The sequence below is a fragment of the Salmo salar genome, chromosome 10, assembly GCF_965601325.2.
Source record: "Salmo salar chromosome 10, fSalSal1, whole genome shotgun sequence".
NCBI classification, from domain to species: domain Eukaryota; kingdom Metazoa; phylum Chordata; class Actinopteri; order Salmoniformes; family Salmonidae; genus Salmo; species Salmo salar.
In genome coordinates this window covers 45,578,100-45,599,435 of record NC_138300.1, presented here as the reverse complement: position 1 = coordinate 45,599,435, position 21,336 = coordinate 45,578,100, and the positions used below count along the sequence as shown (strand labels likewise).

The following is a 21,336-nucleotide window of genomic DNA, read 5'->3' as shown; positions in this document are numbered from 1 at the left end:
AAGCACTTCATGGCTACAGACGTGAGTGCTACGGGTCGGTAATCATTTAGGCAGGTTACATTAGTATTCTTGGGCACAGGGACTATGGTGATCTGCTTAAAACATGTTGGTATTACAGACTCAGACTGGGAGAGTTTGAAAATGTCAGTGAAGACACTTGCCAGTTGGTCGGAGTACATGTCCTGGTAATCCATCTGGGACTCCGACCTTGTGAATGTTGACCTGTTTAAAGGTCTTACTTACATCGGCTGCAGAGTGCGTGATCACACAGTCGTCCGGAACAGCTGATGCTCTCATGCATGTTTCAGTGTTACTTGCCTCTAAGCGAGCATAGAAGTAATTTAGCTCGTCTGGTAGGCTCATGTCACTGGGCTGCTCGTGGCTGTGCTTCCCTTTGTAGTCTTTAATAGTTTGCAAGCCCTGCCACATCCGACGAGCATCAGAGCCGGTGTTGTACGATTCAATCTTAGTCCTGTATTGACGTTTTGCCTGTTTGTGTCACGTCCTGACCATAGTAAGATGTTATTTTCTATGGTAGAGTAGATCAGGGCGTGACAGGGGGTGTTTTGTGTTTTTCTATGTTTTGTATATCAATGTTTAGGTTCTAGTTTTTCTGTTTCTATGTTGTTGTTTTTGGGATGATCTCCAATTAGAGGCAGCTGGTCCTCGTTGTCTCTAGTGTGAGATCATACTTAAGTAGGGGTTTCTTTCCACCTGTGTTTGTGGGTAGTTGTCTTCTGTTTAGTTTATGTACCTGACAGAACTGTGCGCTTTCATTTTTCTCTTTGTTATTTTTCCTTTAGCGTTTTGTGTTATAATAAATATTCATCATGAGCAATCAACACGCTGCGCTTTGGTCCCCTCTCTACGACAGCCGTTACAGTTTGATGGTTCGTTGGAGGGCATAGCGGGATTTCTTAGAGTCCCACTCCTTGAAAGAGGCAGTACTACCCTTTAGCTCAGTGTGAATGTTGCCTGTAATCCATGGCTTCTGGTTGGGGTATGTATATACAGTCACTGAGGGGACGACGTCCTCGATGCACTTGTTGATAAAGCCAGTGACTGATGTGGTGTACTCCTCAATGCCATAGGAAGAATCCTGGAACATATTCCTGTCTGTGCTAGCAAAACAGTACTGTAGCTTAGCATCTGCCTCATCTGACCACTTTTTTTCCTCAGTTTCTTACTGTTGGTGTGCTTTGCTGACCTTGCGTGACCCTGTTCCCTCACACACATCATCTGGCGTAGGGCTAGAGTTAGTCTTCACCTGCTGTTTATGAAGCACGACAAATAACATTTGATTTGAGTGCGATGGGAGAGTGAAGACCTGGGATTGTCCTCTCACTGTCCTCTCACTGTTGAACCAACGTTCCAGGTGAAGCTGGTTGAGAGAATGCCAAGAGTGTGCAAAGCTGTCATCAAGGCAAAGGGTGGCTACTTTGAAGAATCTCAAATATAAAATATATTTTGATTTCTTTAACACTTTTTTTGGTTACTGCATTATTCCGTATGTGTTATTTCATAGTTTTGATGTCTTCACTCATATTCTACAGTATAGAAAATAGTAAAACATAAAGAAAAACCCTTGAATGAGTAGGTGTCCAGACTTTTGACTGGTATTGTATATATCAATAATGAAACCACTCTTGTTTTTATTTTACCATGTATATTTTATAGAATACTAAACAACTACACAAACTAAGTCCTCTTTGGACTCTACAACAGTGACACGTATGTGTGTGTGTATTGTGTTGTTCCAGGTGTGTATGTGAAGCTGGCTGCTGTGTAACAGAGTGAGGAATTCCACGGAAGATGAGGAAGAGCAGGAGTGTGCTGACGGTGTCTCCCAGTGATGTAAGTAACAACATTCCTACAACATTCCAACAACGTTCCAACAACATTGCCACAAGGTTCCAAGAACACTCTCATTCCCACCCATGAATTCATCCCAGAGTGGCTTAGGATAAATTCAGAGAGAGAGAGGGGGGAGAGAGAGGAGAGAGCGGGTGGGTGGGGGAGAAAGAGTAAGGAGGGAGAAAGAGTAAGGAGGGAGAGAGAGGAAGGAGAGTGAGAGAGAGAAAGGAGAGAGAGAGAGGGGTGGGGTGGGGGAGAAAGATTAAGGAGGGAGAGAGAGGAAGGAGAGAGAGAGAAGGAAAATAGAAAAAAAGGCTTCCACTCCAGTAGTCCCTAGTGATAGCAGTAGAAGGCACACTTCTTCTGATCTAACCTGCAAACAGCTCAGTGACAGGGTAGACTGGGAAAAAAAGAGACAGCCTCATGTTGGCTCATCTCTCAGCCTTATCCTACTCTCTGTTCTCTCTACTCCTGTGCCTCCCTCTTACTTCTCCTACTAGATGGACAGTAGATAAAGGTGTGGGTGTAGTGTTACGTTGCTGTAGACAGCTCTGGCATTAGTCAGCCAGATGAGCTCTTATCCTCCATCTCTGTATCTCTCCTTTTCTCTCCCCTTATTGCATTTTTCAGCATCTTATGCTCTACCATTCTATTCAATGTCTCCTTCCTGTCGCTGTCACATTGTCCTTGCACCCTGTCACTAATCCTTGCTCTCCCTTTCTCTTCCCTTTCCTCACTAAACGTATTGTTCCCTTCCTCCTTGCTCTCCTTTTTCTAATTATTTCCCTCTAACCCTATGATCGCTCTCTCCTCCCTCTCTTTCTCTCTCCTCCCTCTCTTCTCTCTCTCTCTCGCCTCGCTCTCTCTTTCTCTCTCCTCTCCTCTCTTCCTCGCTCTTTCCCCTCTCTCTCCTCCTTCTCTCTCTCTCTCTGTAGAGTATCCTCTCTCCTCTTTCTCTCTCCTCTCTCTTTCTCTTTCTCACTATTTCCCCTCTCTCTCCTCCTTCTCTCTGTGGAGTATCCTTTCTCCTCCCCCCTCCCCCCTCTCTCTCTCACTGTCTCTGTCTCTCTCTCCTCCCTCTGTAGAGTATTCTCTCTCTCTCTCTCTCTCTCTCTCTCTCTCTCTCTCTTTCCAGCCTCTCTGGTCCTGCTCTAGCCTGGGTGCTTCCTGTGGGTTAGCAGTACTGTGCAGTTGGCCCTTCAGGCTGGCTGACAGGGATAGGCCCTCTCCTCTCTGTCAGATTACTAAAGATAACACAAACACACAGGGGGTAAGGGAGAACAATAGGTTTGTCTGGAGGACCACAGCAGGGGCTCAGGAGATGCTGACGGTGACTGGAGCTACTGTAGGAACTAGAGGTCGACCGATTAATCGGAATGGCCGATTAATTAGGGCAGATTTCAAGTTTTCATAACAATCGGTATTTTTGGCCACCGATATGCCAAATAATAAAAAAAATTATACACCTTTATTTAACTAGGCAAGTGTCATGTTCGTCATAAAGATGGGACCAAGGCGCAGCGGGAATGTGAATGCTCATCTTCTTTATTACGAAGAAAACCAAAATAAACACTTAAACAAAAACAACGACGAGAAACTGTCCTGTAAGGCACACAGCTACACATGGAACAACTACCCACAAAAATCCATGGGAAAACACCCCTACTAAATAGGACCTTCAATTAGAGGCAACGAGGAACAGCTGCCTCCAATTGAAGGTCAACCCAATAAACTAAACATAGAAATAGAAAAACTAGAACGAACATAGAAATATATTAACATAGAACATTAACCAAAAAAAACGAAACCCATAAAACAAAAACCCCCAGCCACGCCCTGACCAAACTACAATAACAAACAACCCCTTTTACTGGTCAGGACGTGACAGCAAGTCAGATTAAGAACACATTCTTATTTTCAATGACGGCCTAGGAACGGGGGTTAACTGCCTTGTTCAGGGGGGATTCGTTTTTGCAACCTTCCGGTTACTAGTCCAACGCTCTAACCACCTGCCTTACATTGCACTCCACGAGGTGCCTGCATGGCAGGCTGACTACCTGTTACGCGAGGGCAGCAAGAAGCCAAGGTAAGTTGCTAGCTAGCATTAAACTTATCTTATAAAAAAACGATCAATCTTAACATAATCACTAGTTAACTACACATGGTTGATGATATTACTAGTTTATCTAACGTGTCCTGCGTTGCATATAATCGATGTGGTGCCTGTTAATTTCTAATCAAATCACAGCCTACTTCGACAAACGGGGGATGATTTAACAAGCGCATTTGCGAAAAAAGCACTGTCGTTGCACCAATGTACCTAACCATAAACATCAATGCTTTTCTTGAAAATGAATACACAAGTATATATTTTTAAACCTGCATATTTAGTTAATATTGCCTGCTAACATGAATTTGTGTCACTTCTCTAGCGTTCCGTGCAAGCAGTCAGGGTATATACAGCAGTTTGGGCCGCCAGGCTCATTGCAGACTGTGTGAAGTCCATTTATTCCTAACAAAGGCCGTAATTAATTTGCCAGAATTGTACATAATTATGACATTAACATTGATGGTTGTGCAATGTAACAGGAATATTTAGACTTAGGGATGCCACCCGTTAGATGAAATACAGAACGGTTCCGTATTTCACTGAAATAATAAACGTTTCGTTTTCGAAATGATAGTTTCCGGATTCGACCATATTAATTACCAAAGGCTCGTATTTCTGTGTGTTATGTTATAATTAAGTCTATGATTTGATAGAGCAGTCTGACTGAGTGATGGTAGGTAGCAGCACGCTCGTAAGCAATCAAACAGCACCTTCGTGCGTTTTGCCAGCAGCTCTTCGCAATTCTTCAAGCATTGCGCTGTTTATGACTTCAAGCCTATCAACTCCCAAGATTAGGCTGGTGTAACCGATGTGAAATGGCTAGCTAGTTAGCGGGTGCGCGCTAATAGCGTTTCAAACGTCACTCGCTCTGAGACTTGGAGTAGTTGTTCCCTTTGCTCTACATGGGTAACGCTGCTTCGAGGGTGGCTGTTGTCGATGTGTTCCTGGTTCGAGCCCAGGTAGGAGCGAGGAGAGGGACGGAAGCTATACTGTTACACTGGCAATATTAAAGTGCCTATAAGAACATCCAATAGTCAAAGGTATATGAAATACTAATCGTATAGAGAGAAATAGTACTATAATAACTACAACTGTCACGAATCCCACCGAAGGTGGCTCCCCTGCCTGCTCGAGCGGGCAGGGGAGCCACCTTTGGTGGGATTCGTGACAACAACCTAAAACTTCTTACCTGGGAATATTGAAGACTCATGTTAAAAGGAACCACCAGCTTTCATATGTTCTCATGTTCTGAGCAAGGAACTTAAACGTTAGCTTTTTTACATGGCACATATTGCACTTTTACTTTCTTCTCCAATACTTTGTTTTTGCATTATTTAAATCAAATTGAACATGTTTCATTGTTTATTTGAGGCTAAATTGATAGTATTTATGTATTATATTAAGTTAAAATAAGTGTTCATTCAGTATTGTTGTAATTGTCATTATTACAAATAAATAAAGTTTACAAAAATCGGCCGATTAATCGGCACCGGCTTTTTCGGTCTTCCAATAATCGGTATCGGTATCGGCGTTGAAAAAAAAAATCATAATCGGTCGACCTCTAGTAGGAACATGTACATGGACTGTGTTGTGTGTCTGAGGTGTGCATGTATGTATGTGTATAAGAAGTGCAGGATTCAGGTTAGTCTGGTTTGGAAGGGGTTTTAAGATGACCATAGACAAAGTGAGGCAGGAGGGTAAGAGCACCAGTGAAGGGGTCAGAGGTTGCGGAGGTTTGGTGAGTCATTGTTATTGGCTTTGGGCATAAGTATACTATAGACTGGTATGGGCTTGGCATAGTGTGATGTTTGACCTCATAAGGGGTGGGATTAGATTGGGTGAGATGGTGTGTGTGTGTGTGTGTGAGTGCTCTACCTTTAGCTAGGGGGTTGTTATTGGATTCCAGCTTGTGTTGAGTGGAGGTGCAGAAGCACAGCTGTAGGCAACAGATTAAATAACATGATGACCCATCACCCAGTCAGCTCAGCCTTAGTTATATGTGTGTGTGTGTGTGTGCCTGTGGTGTTTGTAGGAGGGCGCATAGTTAGCTTTACGTGTGTCAGAGGCATCACTGGGACGGAACACTCCATTTAAATTGAATAGTCAGGATGAAAAACACAGCGAGGTGTGCCTGCACACACAGCCTTCAAGTCGCTAACCAACTGAATCTATTCCTACCAGGTACACATACTTGTTGCCATCTCTCACTCTCACTCTCTGTGGCCAGATACAGTCTGCCTCTTTCTGTGTAGCAACTCATACAGTCTGTCACTCACTGTGTAACAACTCATACAGTCTGTCACTCGCTGTGTAACAACTCATACAGTCTGTCACTCGCTGTGTAACAACTCATACAGTCTGTCACTCGCTGTGTAACAACTCATACAGTCTGTCACTCGCTGTGTAACAACTCATACAGTCTGCCACTCGCTGTGTAACAACTCATACAGTCTGCCACTCGCTGTGAAGCAACTAGGGCTGTCCCCGGCCAAAAACAATCTTGGTCGACCGAAAGTCATCTGGTCTAAATGTTTTATGTGTATTTTTCCATTATAGAGATACACCCTATGTGTTTTAATAAAATCAACTATATGCATTGAGCTTGTCTGATGCTTTAAGCTTACGGTTTGATGAAGTAAGACAAATATCTCAAGAGGTGGTCAGAGATCTAGATAACCAGAAGAATAAAACCTGACCCAATTATTCTCCTCCCGCTCCTGCTGGCTTTTGCAGATTCTGTCATTACTCTCTTGAAGTTGCCGGTAATAGGCTACATGAGGAGTCGGCAACCTTTCTCATGTGGAATGCCAATTTCTTACCATTTCTACCGATCTGCATGCCCGTTATGTTTTTCATATGCATTTTTTGTGGAAGAGTTTAATTTAATTTGTAATAACATCGTCATATCTCAAAATCATTGTGATGTGGTGTGGTGGTTTATTTCTTTACTATCAAATGAGGAGAGAAACTTATCACACAAGTCAGAGTTATACATTAAAATAAATCTTTAATAATAAGAGCTTTGCAATAGCAATGACTTGTCAATGATTCACCATTTCTAATGATCCGTTGAGTGGCAAGACAAAAGTACAAAGGTCTTTTATAGCCAAGATACACCCCTTTCAACCTACATGACGAACAACAGATACATAGAATGTGTCACAAGGTTAAGACTCCAAACTGGAACCATCTCTTCCTGGTACGGTATAGAGCAGAAACATTAACTCATGTTCTCTGGAATGCTCTTTAGGTTTAATCACCCAAGGACATCGTAAATCTCCTCTGTCAGTGTTATCTCATAGAGGCCCATCCTCAGTAGAACACACACACAACTTAACAGAATACTCTATTCTGTCGAATAAAACAACCATTTGATGCAATAAATGCATTATAACATAATCTTGCAATTTTTCCATGACAGTGGTTAATCAAAATTCTATCCACAGCTAAAGGAAAATGACACAAACCCAAAAAGTAACTTATATTGCCAACTATGTAAAAATAACCTACATAAAGCCAACCAATAAAAACTACAGCCTGCATGGCCTGTCTGCAATGAACTTAAAACATTGTATCAACTATTAACTTGGGTGAGCTGAAGCTTGCACAAGCGAACTTGCAACATTGTACAAGATATTGTGGGTCCTCAGCGCAAGGGATAAGCAGTGCTTGACTTGGGCAGGAACTCACCTGATTTCTGGTCTGGTTTAGAGGTATGATAGACAAAAACACATACAGGTGTATGATCGAAATTGAGCCAACTTGCTACAGCAAAAAAAAAATATGCTTCAGCAAAAGGAAATGTAAAAATATTTGTAGGGGTTAATACATTTTCCGTAAGGGAAAATCAAGTCTGAAAGTCCAAAGTGGAAATAACAAACTTCAGAAGTATTTTTAAACCTCAAATACACTACAAGTTTTTAAATGTCCTGCAACAGGGTGATCAAATTAAGATCCTCCATATGTACTGTGCCCTTTTTTAGCTATCCTTCAAAAAGCATGTTGATGAGTTGTACAAGAAATGAGGAATTATTTTATAAGAATAGTTCATGCCTGTCATTAAATAACAGAAAACAAATAATTCAGTCCACATTCACACCTGTTATAGACTATGACGGTATTGTCAACAGTACCAGTCAAAAGTTTGGACACACCTACTTGTTAAAGGGTTTCTCATTATTTTTACTATTTTCTACATTGTAGAATAATAGTGAACACATCAAAACTATGAAATAACACATATGGAATCATGTAGTAAGCAAAAAAGTGTTAAACAGATCAAAATATATTTTATATTTGAGATTCTTCAAAGTAGCCACCCTTTGCCTTGATGATAGCTTTGCACACTCTTGGCATGATTCCCTGTCAAAATAAATGTGAAGAGAAATACATTTTGAGACTGCCATTATGATCATGGTGCTTTCCCTGTTACAGCTCTGTTGCTATACACTTGATCTGGCATCAACTCCAATAGCTCCATCACGGGGTTCCATTTTATTTATGTTTATTTTTTGTACCTTTATTTAACTAGGCAAGTAAGGTTAAGAACAAATTCTTATTTTCAATGACGGCCTAGGAACAGTGGGTTAAATGTCTTGTTCAGAACAACAGATTAGTACCTTGTCAGCTCGGGGATTCAAACTTGCAACCTTTCGGTTACTAGCCCAACGCTCTAACCACTAGGCTACCCTGCCGCCCCGTTACAGGGGGAATATGACTGATCTCTGAAAACAACTCACTTCTCCTCATGTCAGGCTCTGCTGTAGGATCACGGACCGGCTCTTCAGACCCAGTGTACCATGAAATACTATCTCCTCTCATCCTTAGCATTCATCAGAGGTGTAGAGGATCACAGGAGGCTGTAGTACTGCATATTTAAAAAGGAGATGCAACATGAGTAGCATCTCTTTTGACCAGGCTTTGATCAACCTACTCTATCAAATGATTTTCTTATAGATTCGGGGAGAAGCCTGAATTCCCTCCTGACTACCTTCAACTCACATGTTTTAATTTTTTTTAATTTTTTTACTTTACCTTTATTTAACCAGGTAGGCAAGTTGAGAACAAGTTCTCATTTACAATTGCGACCTGCCCAAGATAAAGCAAAGCAGTTCGACACATACAACAACACAGAGTTACACATGGAGTAAAACAAACTTAGTCAATAATACAGTAGAAAAATAAGTCTATATACAATGTGAGCAAATGAGGTGAGATAAGGGAGGTAAAGGCAAAAAAGCCCATTGTGGCAAAGTAAATACAATATAGCAAGTAAAACACTGGAATGGTAGATTTGTAGTGGAAGAAAGTGCAAAGTGGAAATAATGGGGTGCAAAGGAGCTAAATAAATACAGTAGGGGAAGAGGTAGTTGTTTGGGCTAAATTATAGATGGGCTATGTACAGGTGCAGTGATCTGTGAGCTGCTTTGACAGCTGGTGCTTAAAGCTAGTGAGGGAGATAAGTGTTTCGAGTTTCAGTGATTTTTGTAGTTCGTTCCAGTCATTGGCAGCAGAGAACTGGAAGGGGAGACGGCCAAAGGAGGAATTGGCTTTGGGGGTGACCAGAGAGATATACCTGCTGGAGCGCGTGCTACAGGTGGGTGCTTCTACGGTGACCAGTGAGCTGAGATAAGGGGGGACTTTACCTAGCAGGGTCTTGTAGATGACCTGGAGCCAGTGGGTTTGGCGACGAGTATGAAGCGAGGGCCAGCCAATGAGAGCGTACAGGTCGCAGTGGTGGGTAGTATATGGGGCTTTGGTGACAAAACGGATGGCACTGTGATAGACTGCATCCAGTTTATTGAGTAGGGTATTGGAGGCTATTTTGTAAATGACATTGCCGAAGTCGAGGATCGGTAGGATGGTCAGTTTTACGAGGGTATGTTTGGCAGCGTGAGTGAAGGATGCTTTGTTGCGAAATAGGAAGCCAATTCTAGATTTAACTTTGGATTGGAGATGTTTGATGTGAGTCTGGAAGAGAGCTTACAGTCTAACCAGACACCTAGGTATTTGTAGTTGTCCACATATTCTAAGTCAGAACCGTCCAGAGTAGTGATGCTGGACGGGCGGGCAGGTGCGGGCAGCGATCGGTTGAAGAGCATGCATTTAGTTTTACTTGTATTTAAGAGCAGTTGGAGGCCACGGAAGGAGAGTTGTATGGCATTGAAGCTCGTCTGGAGGGTTGTTAACAGTGTCCAAAGAAGGGCCAGAAGTATATGGAATGGTGTCGTCTGCGTAGAGGTGGATCAGAGACTCACCAGCAGCAAGAGCAACATCATTCATGTATACAGAGAAAAGAGTTGGCCCAAGAATTGAACCCTGTGGCACCCCCATAGAGACTACAGAGGCCCGGACAACAGGCCATCCGATTTGACACATTGAACTCTATCAGATAAGTAGTTGGTGAACCAGGCGAGGCAATCATTTGAGAAACCAAGGCTATTGAGTCTGCCGATGAGGATGTGGTGATTGACAGAGTCGAAAGCCTTGGCCAGGTCAATGAATACGGCAGCACAGTATTGTTTCTTATCGATGGCGGTTACGATATCGTTTAGGACCTTGAGCGTGGCTGAGGTGCACCCATGACCAGCTCTGAAACCAGATTGCATAGCGGAGAAGGTGCGGTGGGATCCGAAATGGTCAGTAATCTGTTTGTTGACTTGGCTTTGAAGACCTTAGAAAGGCAGGGTAGGATAGATATAGGTCTGTAGCAGTTTGGGTCAAGAGTGTCCCCTCCTTTGAAGAGGGGGATGACAGCAGCTGCTTTCCAATCTTTTGGAATCTCAGAAAGAGAGGTTGAACAGGCTAGTAATAGGGGTTGCAAGAAAGAAAGGGTCCAGATTGTCTAGCCCGGCTGATTTGTAGGGGTCCAGATTTTGCAGCTCTTTCAGAACATCAGCTGACTGGATTTGGGAGAAGGAGAAATGGGGAAGGCTTGGGCGAGTAGCTGTGGGGGGTGCAGTGCTGTTGACCGTGGTAGGGATAGCCAAGTGGAAAGTATGGCCAGCTGTAGAAAAATGCTTATTGAAATTCTCAATTATAGTGGATTTATCGGAGGTGACAGAGTTTCCTATCCTCAGTGCAGTGGGCAGCTGGGAGGTGTTCTTATTCTCCATGGACTTTACAGTGTCCCAGAACTTTTTGGAGTTTGTGTTGCAGGAAGCAAATTTCTGCTTGAAAAAAACATATGAGTGAGTCTAGAAGTAATGTTTTTTTCAGAGGAATTATTCAGTCTGTCGTTTCTAGTCTTGCCATAGAGAAGAAGAAACTAGTAATTTCAGACCTTGTTTGTGTGCTTACTGACTGTACATGACGTATTAAACTGTGTTTTAATGTCACGTCCTGACCAGTATAAGGGGTTATTTGTTATTGTAGTTTGGTCAGGGCGTGGCAGGGGTGCGTTTGTTTTGTGTTGTCGGGGGTTTTGGGTATTGTTCTGTGTTTTGTATTTCTATGTTTTTTTCTATGTTGTGTATTTCTTTGTGTTGGCCTGGTATGGCTCTCAATCAGGGACAGCTGTACATCATTGTTGCTGATTGGGAGCCATACTTAGGTAGCCCTTTTTCCACCTGTCTTTTGTGGGAAGTTGTTTTTACACTGCTGTGGTTAGCCTGCAAAACTGTTTAGCTGTCGTTCGTTTTCTTGTTTTGTGTAACGTTCAATAAAAGTAAATATGAGCATTCACATACCCGCTGCATTTTGGTCCAATCACTACGACAGCCATGACTTTATCATATCACAGTCTCTCCAGTGTGGCCTCATAGTCTCTCTGGCAGCCAGTCTCCTCCATTTGGCTCTCACCTTCTGAGTACATTCATGCATGGTGAAAAATGTAATTAAAGACACTATAATTAATTTTGGCTGGGCTAACAGTGAGACACGTGGAGCTAGTTCTGCTAGCAGACAGACAGACAGACACCTAGGTCTCACACCTCATGGCTTCTAACACAGTGCTAACCTCCTCTTCCCGTTTAGGGGGAAAAAGGACATTCATGGAATTTAATCACAACTGTGAAACAAAATTTAATGAATCTAAGCCTGAAGGTAATGGAATTCTGCTATCCGTGTCAGAATGTCTACTCTACACTTTACAACTAAACCAGCCAGTTTAGGTGTAAACTATTTCTATTTCACTATATTTACTTATATAGTCCCTCCCCCCTGGACTGCTTTAAATGGTGGTGGCAATATTTGATAAATGTTTGTCATGCCATTAAAGCAATTTAAATGAGCGAGAGAGAGAGAGAGAGAGAGTGCGCATTAGGACTGACTGAGGGAGGCATCCATCACTCTGCTCTGAGGGGTATATATAAATCACAGGAAACACCCCCCCAGACCAAACATATGATTTATTAAGCTTGGACAATTGGTTAATTTTGTCTTTACCGCAGTGGTCTAAATCAGGGTCACACAGAGTGTTTCAACAGTTAAGAGCATCGTGGAGTCGCGTCTTCACTGTTGATGTTGAGACTGGTGTTTTGCGGGTCCTATTTAATGAAACTGTCAGTTGAGGACTTGTGAGGCGTCTGTTTGCCAAACTAGACACTCTAATGTACTTGTCCTCTTGCTCAGTTGTGCACCAGGGCCTCTCACTCCTCTTTCTATTCTGGTTAGAGACAGTTTGCACTGTTCTGTGAAGGGAGGAGTACACAGCGTTGTACGAGATCTTCAGTTTCTTGGCAGTTTCTCGCATGGAATAGCTTTCATTTCTCCGAACAAGAAAAAACAGACTAGTTTCAGAAGAAAGTTCTTTGTTTCTGGCCATTTTGAGCCTGTAATCGATTCCCACAAATGCTGATGCTCCAGATACTCAACTTGTCACGTCCTGACCAGTATTAGGGATTATATGTAATTGTAGTTTGGTTAGGACGTGGCAGAGGGTATTTGTTTTATGTGGTTCGGGGTGGTTGGTTGTGTATTAGGTGTTTGATTTGTTAGTTCTGGGTTTTGGGTATGTTCTAGGTTTATATTTCTACGTTCTGTCTAGTTTAGTTTTCTATGTTTAGGTTTGGGTGTTGGACTCTCAATTGGAGGCAGGTGTTTCTGGTTGCCTCTGATTGAGAGTCCTATATATAGGTATGTGTTTGGATTTGTGAAGTGTGGGAGATTATGTGCTGTGTATAGCTTTGTGCCTTACCGGCCTGTTATTAGTCGTTGTGTTTTTTTTTGTGTACGTGTTGTTTTGGTTCACCTTCTTGTCCATTTAATAAAAAGAAGATGAGTGCACATTTCCTCGCTGCGTCTTGGTCCGCTTTACCCTATGACAACCGTGACACAACTAGTCTAAAGAAGGCCAGTTTTATTGCTTTTTTAATAAGCACAACAATTTTCAGCTGTGCTAATGATCAATTAGCCATTTAAAATAATAAACTTGGATTAGCTAACACAACGTGCCATTGAAACACAGGAGTGATGGTTGCTGATAATGGGCCTCTGTACGCCTATGTAGATATTCCATAAACAATCTGCTGTTTCCAGCTACAATAGTCATTTACAACATTAACAATGTCTACACTGTATTTCTGATCAATTTGATGTTATTTTAATAGACAACAAAATGTGCTTTTCTTTACTAACAAATACATTTCTAAGTGACTGCAAACTTTCGAACAGTAGTGTATGTTTATGAAGAAAAAAACAGATTTCTGCCAACTTCTGTGAATATTTTTGTTGTTGTTTTAAATGGTAGTTGAACGTTCTCGCTACCCAGTGCCTTTTAAATGTTTTATTTAACCTTTATTTGACTGGGCAAGTCAGGAACAAATTGTTATTTACAATGACATCATACCCGTGCCAAACCCTAACCCAAACGACGCTGGGCCAATTGTGCGCTGCCCTATGGGACTCCCAATCACGGCCGGTTGTGATACATCCTGGAATCGAACCAGGGTCTGTAGTGATGCCTATAGCACTGAGATGCAGTGCCTTAGACTGCTGTACCACTCGGGAGCCCATTTAAGTGGGGCACAGTCTTGGAATAGCCATGTAAAGACAAGTGATATACACTAGTTATAAGCCTACCGTCACGCAGTGCACAAGTATATCTAAACACACCTGGGATTTTCTACACATAATGGGGTAAAAACACAGGGCGTTGGTATGCTATTTTATCACTATTCACAAACACACTGCTTCCCTCACCCCCAAACACTGTCATGGTTAATGGGAGAGGCACTTCTGGTTCTCCTGTCTCCTCTCCACCAGTGTTCATCTTAGTCACCCAGCACAACAAAAGCCCTGAAACAACAAGTCTCTGATTTCAATATGAATTAAATGTGTGTGCATAGGCACGGTAGTGTGTTTGCCTCATTCATGTCTCTGAGCTGTCACCATTGTTCATTTTGAAATAAAGTATAGACCTCCCAATTCAAAAGGCCCTAATGAGTCTTTTTTGGAATCTCTCCTGAGGAGAGCTCAAGTCCTAATTTCTTGAGGAATGGGGACAGGGATGATCATGACAATGTGGACAGGTTGGGCAGCATGCCAGCTGAGGACAATGTCCTCTAATGTGCTGCAGACTGTGGGGTTGGGTAATGACCTTAGGGCTTGTGTGTGTATGTGCAGATATGTTGGATAATGACCCTGCAGCTCGCTGTCTGAGGCGGGGAGGGATTCAGTTTTTAAATTTTCTGTACTCTGCATCAGTTGGCAGACCTTGTGGATTTATACTCTCATTTATGGTGTTTTATTAAACACTCACCGTCTCTCTTGCTGCCGATCTCTCTCTTACCTTATTTCCCTCTCATTGCTGTTTTCCTACTATCTCTCCTTTTCTTGCTCCCGCCGCACTTTCTTTTCTATTCTTTCCATTCCTCATTTTTTTAAATGTAACCTTTACAGTGAGGGAAAAAAGTATTTCATCCCCTGCTGATTTTGTACGTTTGCCCAATGACAAAGAAATGATCAGTCTATAATTTGAATGGTAGGTTTATTTGAACAGTGAGAGACAGAATAACAACAACAAAAAATCCCACAAAACACATGTCAAAAATGTTATAAATTGATTTGCATTTTAATGAGGGAAATAAGTATTTCACCCCCTCTCAATCAAAGATTTCTGGCTCCCAGGTATCTTTTATACAGGTAACGAGCTGAGATTAGGAGCACACTCTTAAAGGGAGTGCACCTAATCTCAGCTTGTTACCTGTATAAAAGACACCTGTCCACAGAAGCAATCAATCAATCAGATTCCAAACTCTCCACCATGGCCAAGACCAAAGAGCTCTCCAAGGATGTCAGGGACAAGATTGTAGACCTACACAAGGCTGGAATGGGCTACAAGACCATCGCCAAGCAGCTTGGTGAGAAGGTGACAACAGTTGGTGCAATTATTCGCAAATGGAAGAAACACAAAAGAACTGTCAATCTCCCTCGGCCTGGGGCTCCATGCAAGATCTCACCTCGTGGAGTTGCAATGATCATGAGAACGGTGAGGAGTCAGCCCAGAACTACACGGGAGGATCTTGTCAATGATCTCAAGGCAGCTGGGACCATAGTCACCAAGAAAACAATTGGTAACACACTACGCCGTGAAGGACTGAAATCCTGCAGCGCCCACAAGGTCCCCCTGCTCAGGAAAGCACATATACATGCCCGTCTGAAGTTTGCCAATGAACATCTGAATGATTCAGAGGCCAACTGGTAAAAGTGTTGTGGTTAGATGAGACCAAAAGGGAGCTCTTTGGCATCAACTCAACTCGCCGTGTTTGGAGGAGGAGGAATGCTGCCTATGACCCCAAGAACACCATCTCCACCGTCAAACATGGAGGTGGAAACATTATGCTTTGGGGGTGTTTTTCTGCTAAGGGGACAGGACAACTTCACCGCATCAAAGGGACGATGGACGGGGCCATGTACCGTCAAATCTTGGGTGAGAACATCCTTCCCTCAGCCAGGGGCATTGAAAATGGGTCATGGATGGGTATTCCAGCATGACAATGACCCAAAACACACGGCCAAGGCAACACAGGAATGGCTCAAGAAGAAGCACATTAAGGTCCTGGAGTGGCCTAGCCAGTCTCCAGACCTTAATCCCATAGAAAATCTGTGGAGGGAGCTGAAGGTTCGAGTTGCCAAACGTCAGCCTCGAAACCTTAATGACTTGGAGAAGATCTGCAAAGAGGAGTGGGACAAAATCCCTCCTGAGATGTGTGCCAACTACAAAAAACGTATGACCTCTGTTATTGCCAACAAGGGTTTTGCCACCAAGTACTAAGTCATGTTTTGCAGAGGGGTCAAATACTTATTTCCCTCATTAAAATGCAAATCAATTTATAACATTTTTGACGTGTTTTTCTGGATTTTTTTGTTGTTATTCTGTCTCTCACTGTTGAAATAAACCTACCATTAAAATTATAGACTGATCCTTTCTTTGTCAGTGGGCAAATGTACAAAATCAGCAGGGGATCAAATACTTTTTTCCCTCACTGTAGGCAAGTCAGTTAAGAACAAATTCTTATTTACAATAACGGCCTACCCCGGCCAAACCCAGATGATGCTGGGCCAATTTTGCCCAATGGGACTCCCAATCACAGCCAGATGTGATACAGCCTGGAATCAAACCAGTGACTGACTATAGTGACACCTATTGCCCTGAGATGCAGTGTCTTAGACCACTGCGCCACTCGGGAGCAACATCACCCTGTCTCTCAGTGTCCTCATCAGTTCTAGCCAGCAGAACTAGTGTGAGCAGAGCAGTGTGTGTCAATTACCCTGACAGGTGAGTGTGAGCAGAGCAGTGTGTGTTAATTACCCAGACAGTGAGTGTGAGCAGAGCAGTGTGTGTTAATTACACAGACAGGTGAGTGTGAGCAGAGGAGTGTGTGTTAATTACCCTGACAGGTGAGTGTGAGCAGAGCAGTGTGTGTTAATTACCCAGACAGGTGAGTGTGAGCAGAGCAGTGTGTGTTAAATACACAGACAGGTGAGTGTGAGCAGAGGAGTGTGTGTTAATTACCCAGACAGGTGAGTGTGAGCAGAGCAGTGTGTGTTAATTACCCTGACAGGTGAGTGTGAGCAGAGCAGTGTGTGTTAATTACCCAGACAGGTGAGTGTGAGCAGAGCAGTGTGTGTTAATTACCCAGACAGGTGAGTGTGAGCAGAGCAGTGTGTGTTAATTACCCTGACAGGTGAGTGTGAGCAGAGCAGTGTGTGTTAATTACCCAGACAGGTGAGTGTGAGCAGAGCAGTGTGTGTTAATTACCCAGACAGGTGAGTGTGAGCAGAGCAGTGTGTGTGTGTTAATTACCCTGACAGGTGAGTGTGAGCAGAGCAGTGTGTGTGTTAATTACCCAGACAGGTGAGTGTGAGCAGAGCAGTGTGTGTGTGTGTGTGTGTAATTACCCAGACAGGTGAGTGTGAGCAGAGCAGTGTGTGTTAATTACTCAGACAGGTGAGTGTGAGCAGAGCAGTGTGTGTGTGTTAATTACCCAGACAGGTGAGTGTGAGCAGAGCAGTGTGTGTTAATTACCCAGACAGGTGAGTGTGAGCAGAGCAGTGTGTGTGTTTGTGTTAATTACCCTGGCAGGTGAGTGTGAGCAGAGCAGTGTGTGTGACTAATGAGTTGTTCCACCTCAAAATGACCCAGAAAGAGGGTGACGCCCATCATCTCAGATTGTTCTGAAATCTTTTCTGTAATTAGAAACAGATAGATTAGCATTCCTGAAACATAATTTTGTAGAAAGATTATTTGAACTCTGAGAAATTAAGTTAATTGATTGCAACCAAATTGGCCATTTCAATTTATAGGATTCATATAATATTCAATAAATATAGTACCCGACATCTCATTTAGATTTACATTTTTTTATTTCACCTTTATTTAACCAGGTAGGCCAGTTTAGAACAAGTTCTCATTTACAACTGCAACCTGGCCAAGATAAAGAAAAGCAAAGCAAAGCGACACAAACAACACAGAGTTACACATGGAATAAGCAAACGTACAGTCAATAACACACTAGAAAAGTCTATATACAGTGTGTACAAATGAAGTCAATATACAATTTATTTATAAAGCCCTTTTTACATCAGCAGATGTCACAAAGTGCTTATACAGAAACCAAGCCTAAAACCCCAAACAGCAAGCAATGCAGGTCAGGGTTCCATTGCCACAGGCAAAACAGCAGAAACTGGATCAGCAGCACGACCTGGTGGACTAGGGACGGATAGAGCCAGGAGTCATCAGGCCAGGTAGTCCTGAGGCATTGTCCTGGGGCTCATGTTCTTTGAAGTAAGATTGAATGTGCAAGTAGAGATACTGGGGTGCAAAGGAGAAAGAAAAAAAATAACAATATGGGGATGAGGTAGTTGGGTGGGCGATTTACAGATGGGCTATGTACAGGTGCAATGATCTGTAAGCTGCTCTGACAGCTGATGCTTAAAGTTAGTGAGGAAGATATGAGTGTCCAGCTTCAGTGATTTTTCCAGTTCGTTCCAGTCATTGGCAGCAGAGAACTTGAAGGAAATATGGCCGAAGGAGGAATTGGCTTTTGGGGTGACCAGTGAAATATACCTGCTGGAGCGCGTGCTACGAGTGGGTGCTGCTATGGTGACCAGTGAGCTGAGAAGACGGGGCTTAACCTAGCATAGACTAATAGATGACCTGGAGCCAGTGGGTTTGGCGACGAATATGAAGCCAGGGCCAGCCAACGAGAACATACAGGTCACAGTGGTTGGTAGTATATGGGACTTTGGTGACAAAACACATGGCACTGTGATAGACTGCATCCAATTTGCTGAGTAGAGTGTTGGAGGCTATTTTGTAAATGACACCGCCGAAGTTGAGGATCGGTAGGATAGTCAGTTTTACGAAGGTATGTTTGGCAGCATGAGTGAAGGATGCTTTGTTGTGAAATAGGTAGCCAATTCTAGATTTAATTTTGGATTGGAGATGCTTAATGTGAGTCTGGAAGGAGAGTTTACAGTCTAACCAGACACCTAGGTATTTGTAGTTGTCCACATATTCTAAGTCAGAACCGTCCAGAGTAGTGATGCTAGACGGGCGGGCAGGTGTGGGCAGCGATCGGTTGAAGAGCATGCATTTAGTTTTACTTGCATTTAAGAGCAGTTGGAGGCCACGGAAGGAGTGTTGTATGGCATTGAAGCTCGTCTGGAGGTTAGTTAACACAGTGTCCAAAGAAGGGCCAGAAGTATACAAAAGAAGGGCCAGAAGTTTACAAGATCAAATCTCTCTCTCTCTCTCTGCTGAGGCTTAATTTCCTCTTGATTCACATGCTAGTTTGTCTTGCTCCTGAAAGCAGGTTTAGCAGAGCCTTACTAAGAGTCACAGTTCATAGAAATTAGCCCTTTAGCTGCAGTTGTGAACAAGTGATTGTACCAATTGGATATACTGATGTCTGTTATGATTATTATGGCTATTGTTCACAATTGCACCCAATAAAAATACAAAATAAAATAAGAACGGCAATTAGAGCTGTGTATTTTCTTAAGTACAGTGTGTCTAACATACAGATAAGGGTTGGTCACATTGCCTTTAGGTATAGGACTATTCTCATGTGTCTGTCAAGTCCAGACCTGTGTTTTATAGTATGTCTGTGCATTTGTATGCGTATCCATATATATACATGTGTTTGTGTTTCGCTGACTGCCTGTGGATATATTCTGCTGTTGACAGAGTGATGGGCAGAGTGGGTGAACTAGCACAGTTGCCCACGTACAGTACTGTAGTGTAGCTTCCCTCCCTCCTATCTGCTCCACAAGCTTCACATCGATTCAGATAAGACTAGGTTGATAGGAGATTGTGTTTTGCTCTGTTCTGTTCTCACTTTCTCTCTCTTTTTCTATCTCTCCATCACAGGCGTGTTGTCACTCTATAATATCTTCTGTCTTCATCTCATCCGTCCATCTCTCGTTTTTCTTTTCCTTTGCCTTTGGCACTCCATCTATCTAGCCTCCACTCCATCTATCTAGCCTCCACTCCATCTATCTAGCCTCCACTCCATCTATCTAGCCTCCACTCCATCTATCTAATCTCCACTCCATCTATCTAGCCTCCACTCCATATATCTAGCCTCCACTCCATATATCTAGCCTTCCTCTCCATATATCTAGCCTTCCTCTCCATCTATCTAGCCTTCCTCTCCATCTCTCTGGCCTTCCACTCCATCTCTCTGGCCTTCCACTCCATCTCTCTAGTCTTCCACTCCATCTATCTAGTCTTCCACTCCATCTCTCTGGCCTTCCACTCCATCTCTCCAGCGTTCCACTCCATTTCTCTAGTGTTCCACTCCATCTCTCTGGCCTTCCACTCCATCTCTCTAGCCCTCCACTCCATCTCTCTAGCCCTCCACTCCACTTCTCTAGCGTTCCACTCCATTTCTCTAGCGTTCCACTCCATTTCTCTAGCGTTCCACTCCATCTCTCTGGTCTTCCACTCCATCTCTCTGGCCTTCCACTCCATCTCTCTGGCCTTCCACTCCATCTCTCTGGCCTTCCACTCCATCTCTCTGGCCTTCCACTCCATCTCTCAGGCGTTCCACGCCATCTATCTAGCCTACCACGCCATCTATCTAGCCTACCACGCCGTCTATCTAGCCTACCACGCCATTTCTCTAGCGTTCCACTCCATCTCTCTAGCCTTCCACTCCATCTCTCTGGCCTTCCACTCCATCTCTCTGGCCTTCCACTCCATCTCTCTGGCCTTCCACTCCATCTCTCTGGCCTTCCACTCCATCTCTCTGGCCTTCCACTCCATTTCTCTAGCATTCCACTCCATCTATCTGGTCTTCCACTCCATCTATCTGGCCTTCCACTCCATCTCTCTGGCCTTCCACTCCATCTCTCTGGCCTTCCACTCCATCTCTCTAGCCCTCTCTAGCCTTCCACTCCATTTGTCTAGCGTTCCTCTCCATTTCTCTAGCGTTCCTCTCCATTTCTCTAGCGTTCCTCTCCATTTCTCTAGCGTTCCACTCCATTTCTCTGGCCTTCCACTCCATTTCTCTAGCATTCCACTCCATCTATCTAGCCTCCACTCTAACTCTCTAGCGTTCCACTCCGTCTCTCTGGCCTTCCACTCCGTCTCTCTGGCCTTCCACTCCGTCTCTCTGGCCTTCCACTCCGTCACTCTGGCCTTCCACTCCGTCTCTCTGGCCTTCCACTCCGTCTCTCCGGCCTTCCACTCCGTCTCTCCGGCCTTCCACTCCGTCTCTCTGGCCTTCCACTCCGTCTCTCTGGCCTTCCACTCCGTCTCTCTGGCCTTCCACTCCGTCTCTCCGGCCTTCCACTCCGTCTCTCTGGCCTCTCTCCCTGCTAGTCTATTATCTTACTGGAAAGGCTGGAGCTCCAGTGGTCGGTCATCTCTCCCATTCTTCATTATTCCCCTATTCTCTACCAACACTTTGTGTCACTGAGGACGT

General features: G+C 43.6%; 1 protein-coding gene across 2 annotated transcripts in view; it reads left to right on the top strand.

The window, feature by feature from the left end:
• The window catches only part of pde4ba (phosphodiesterase 4B, cAMP-specific a), a 337,302-nt gene that overhangs the window by 76,354 nt on the left and 239,612 nt on the right, over positions 1 to 21,336 (top strand). For both annotated transcript variants that reach the window (XM_014123403.3, XM_045687797.2), the window contains exon 2: positions 1,761 to 1,854. In XM_014123403.3, coding sequence (XP_013978878.1) covers positions 1,813 to 1,854 — 42 coding nt within the window. In that variant the 5' untranslated portion in view covers positions 1,761 to 1,812. The remainder of the gene's footprint in view (positions 1 to 1,760; positions 1,855 to 21,336) is intronic.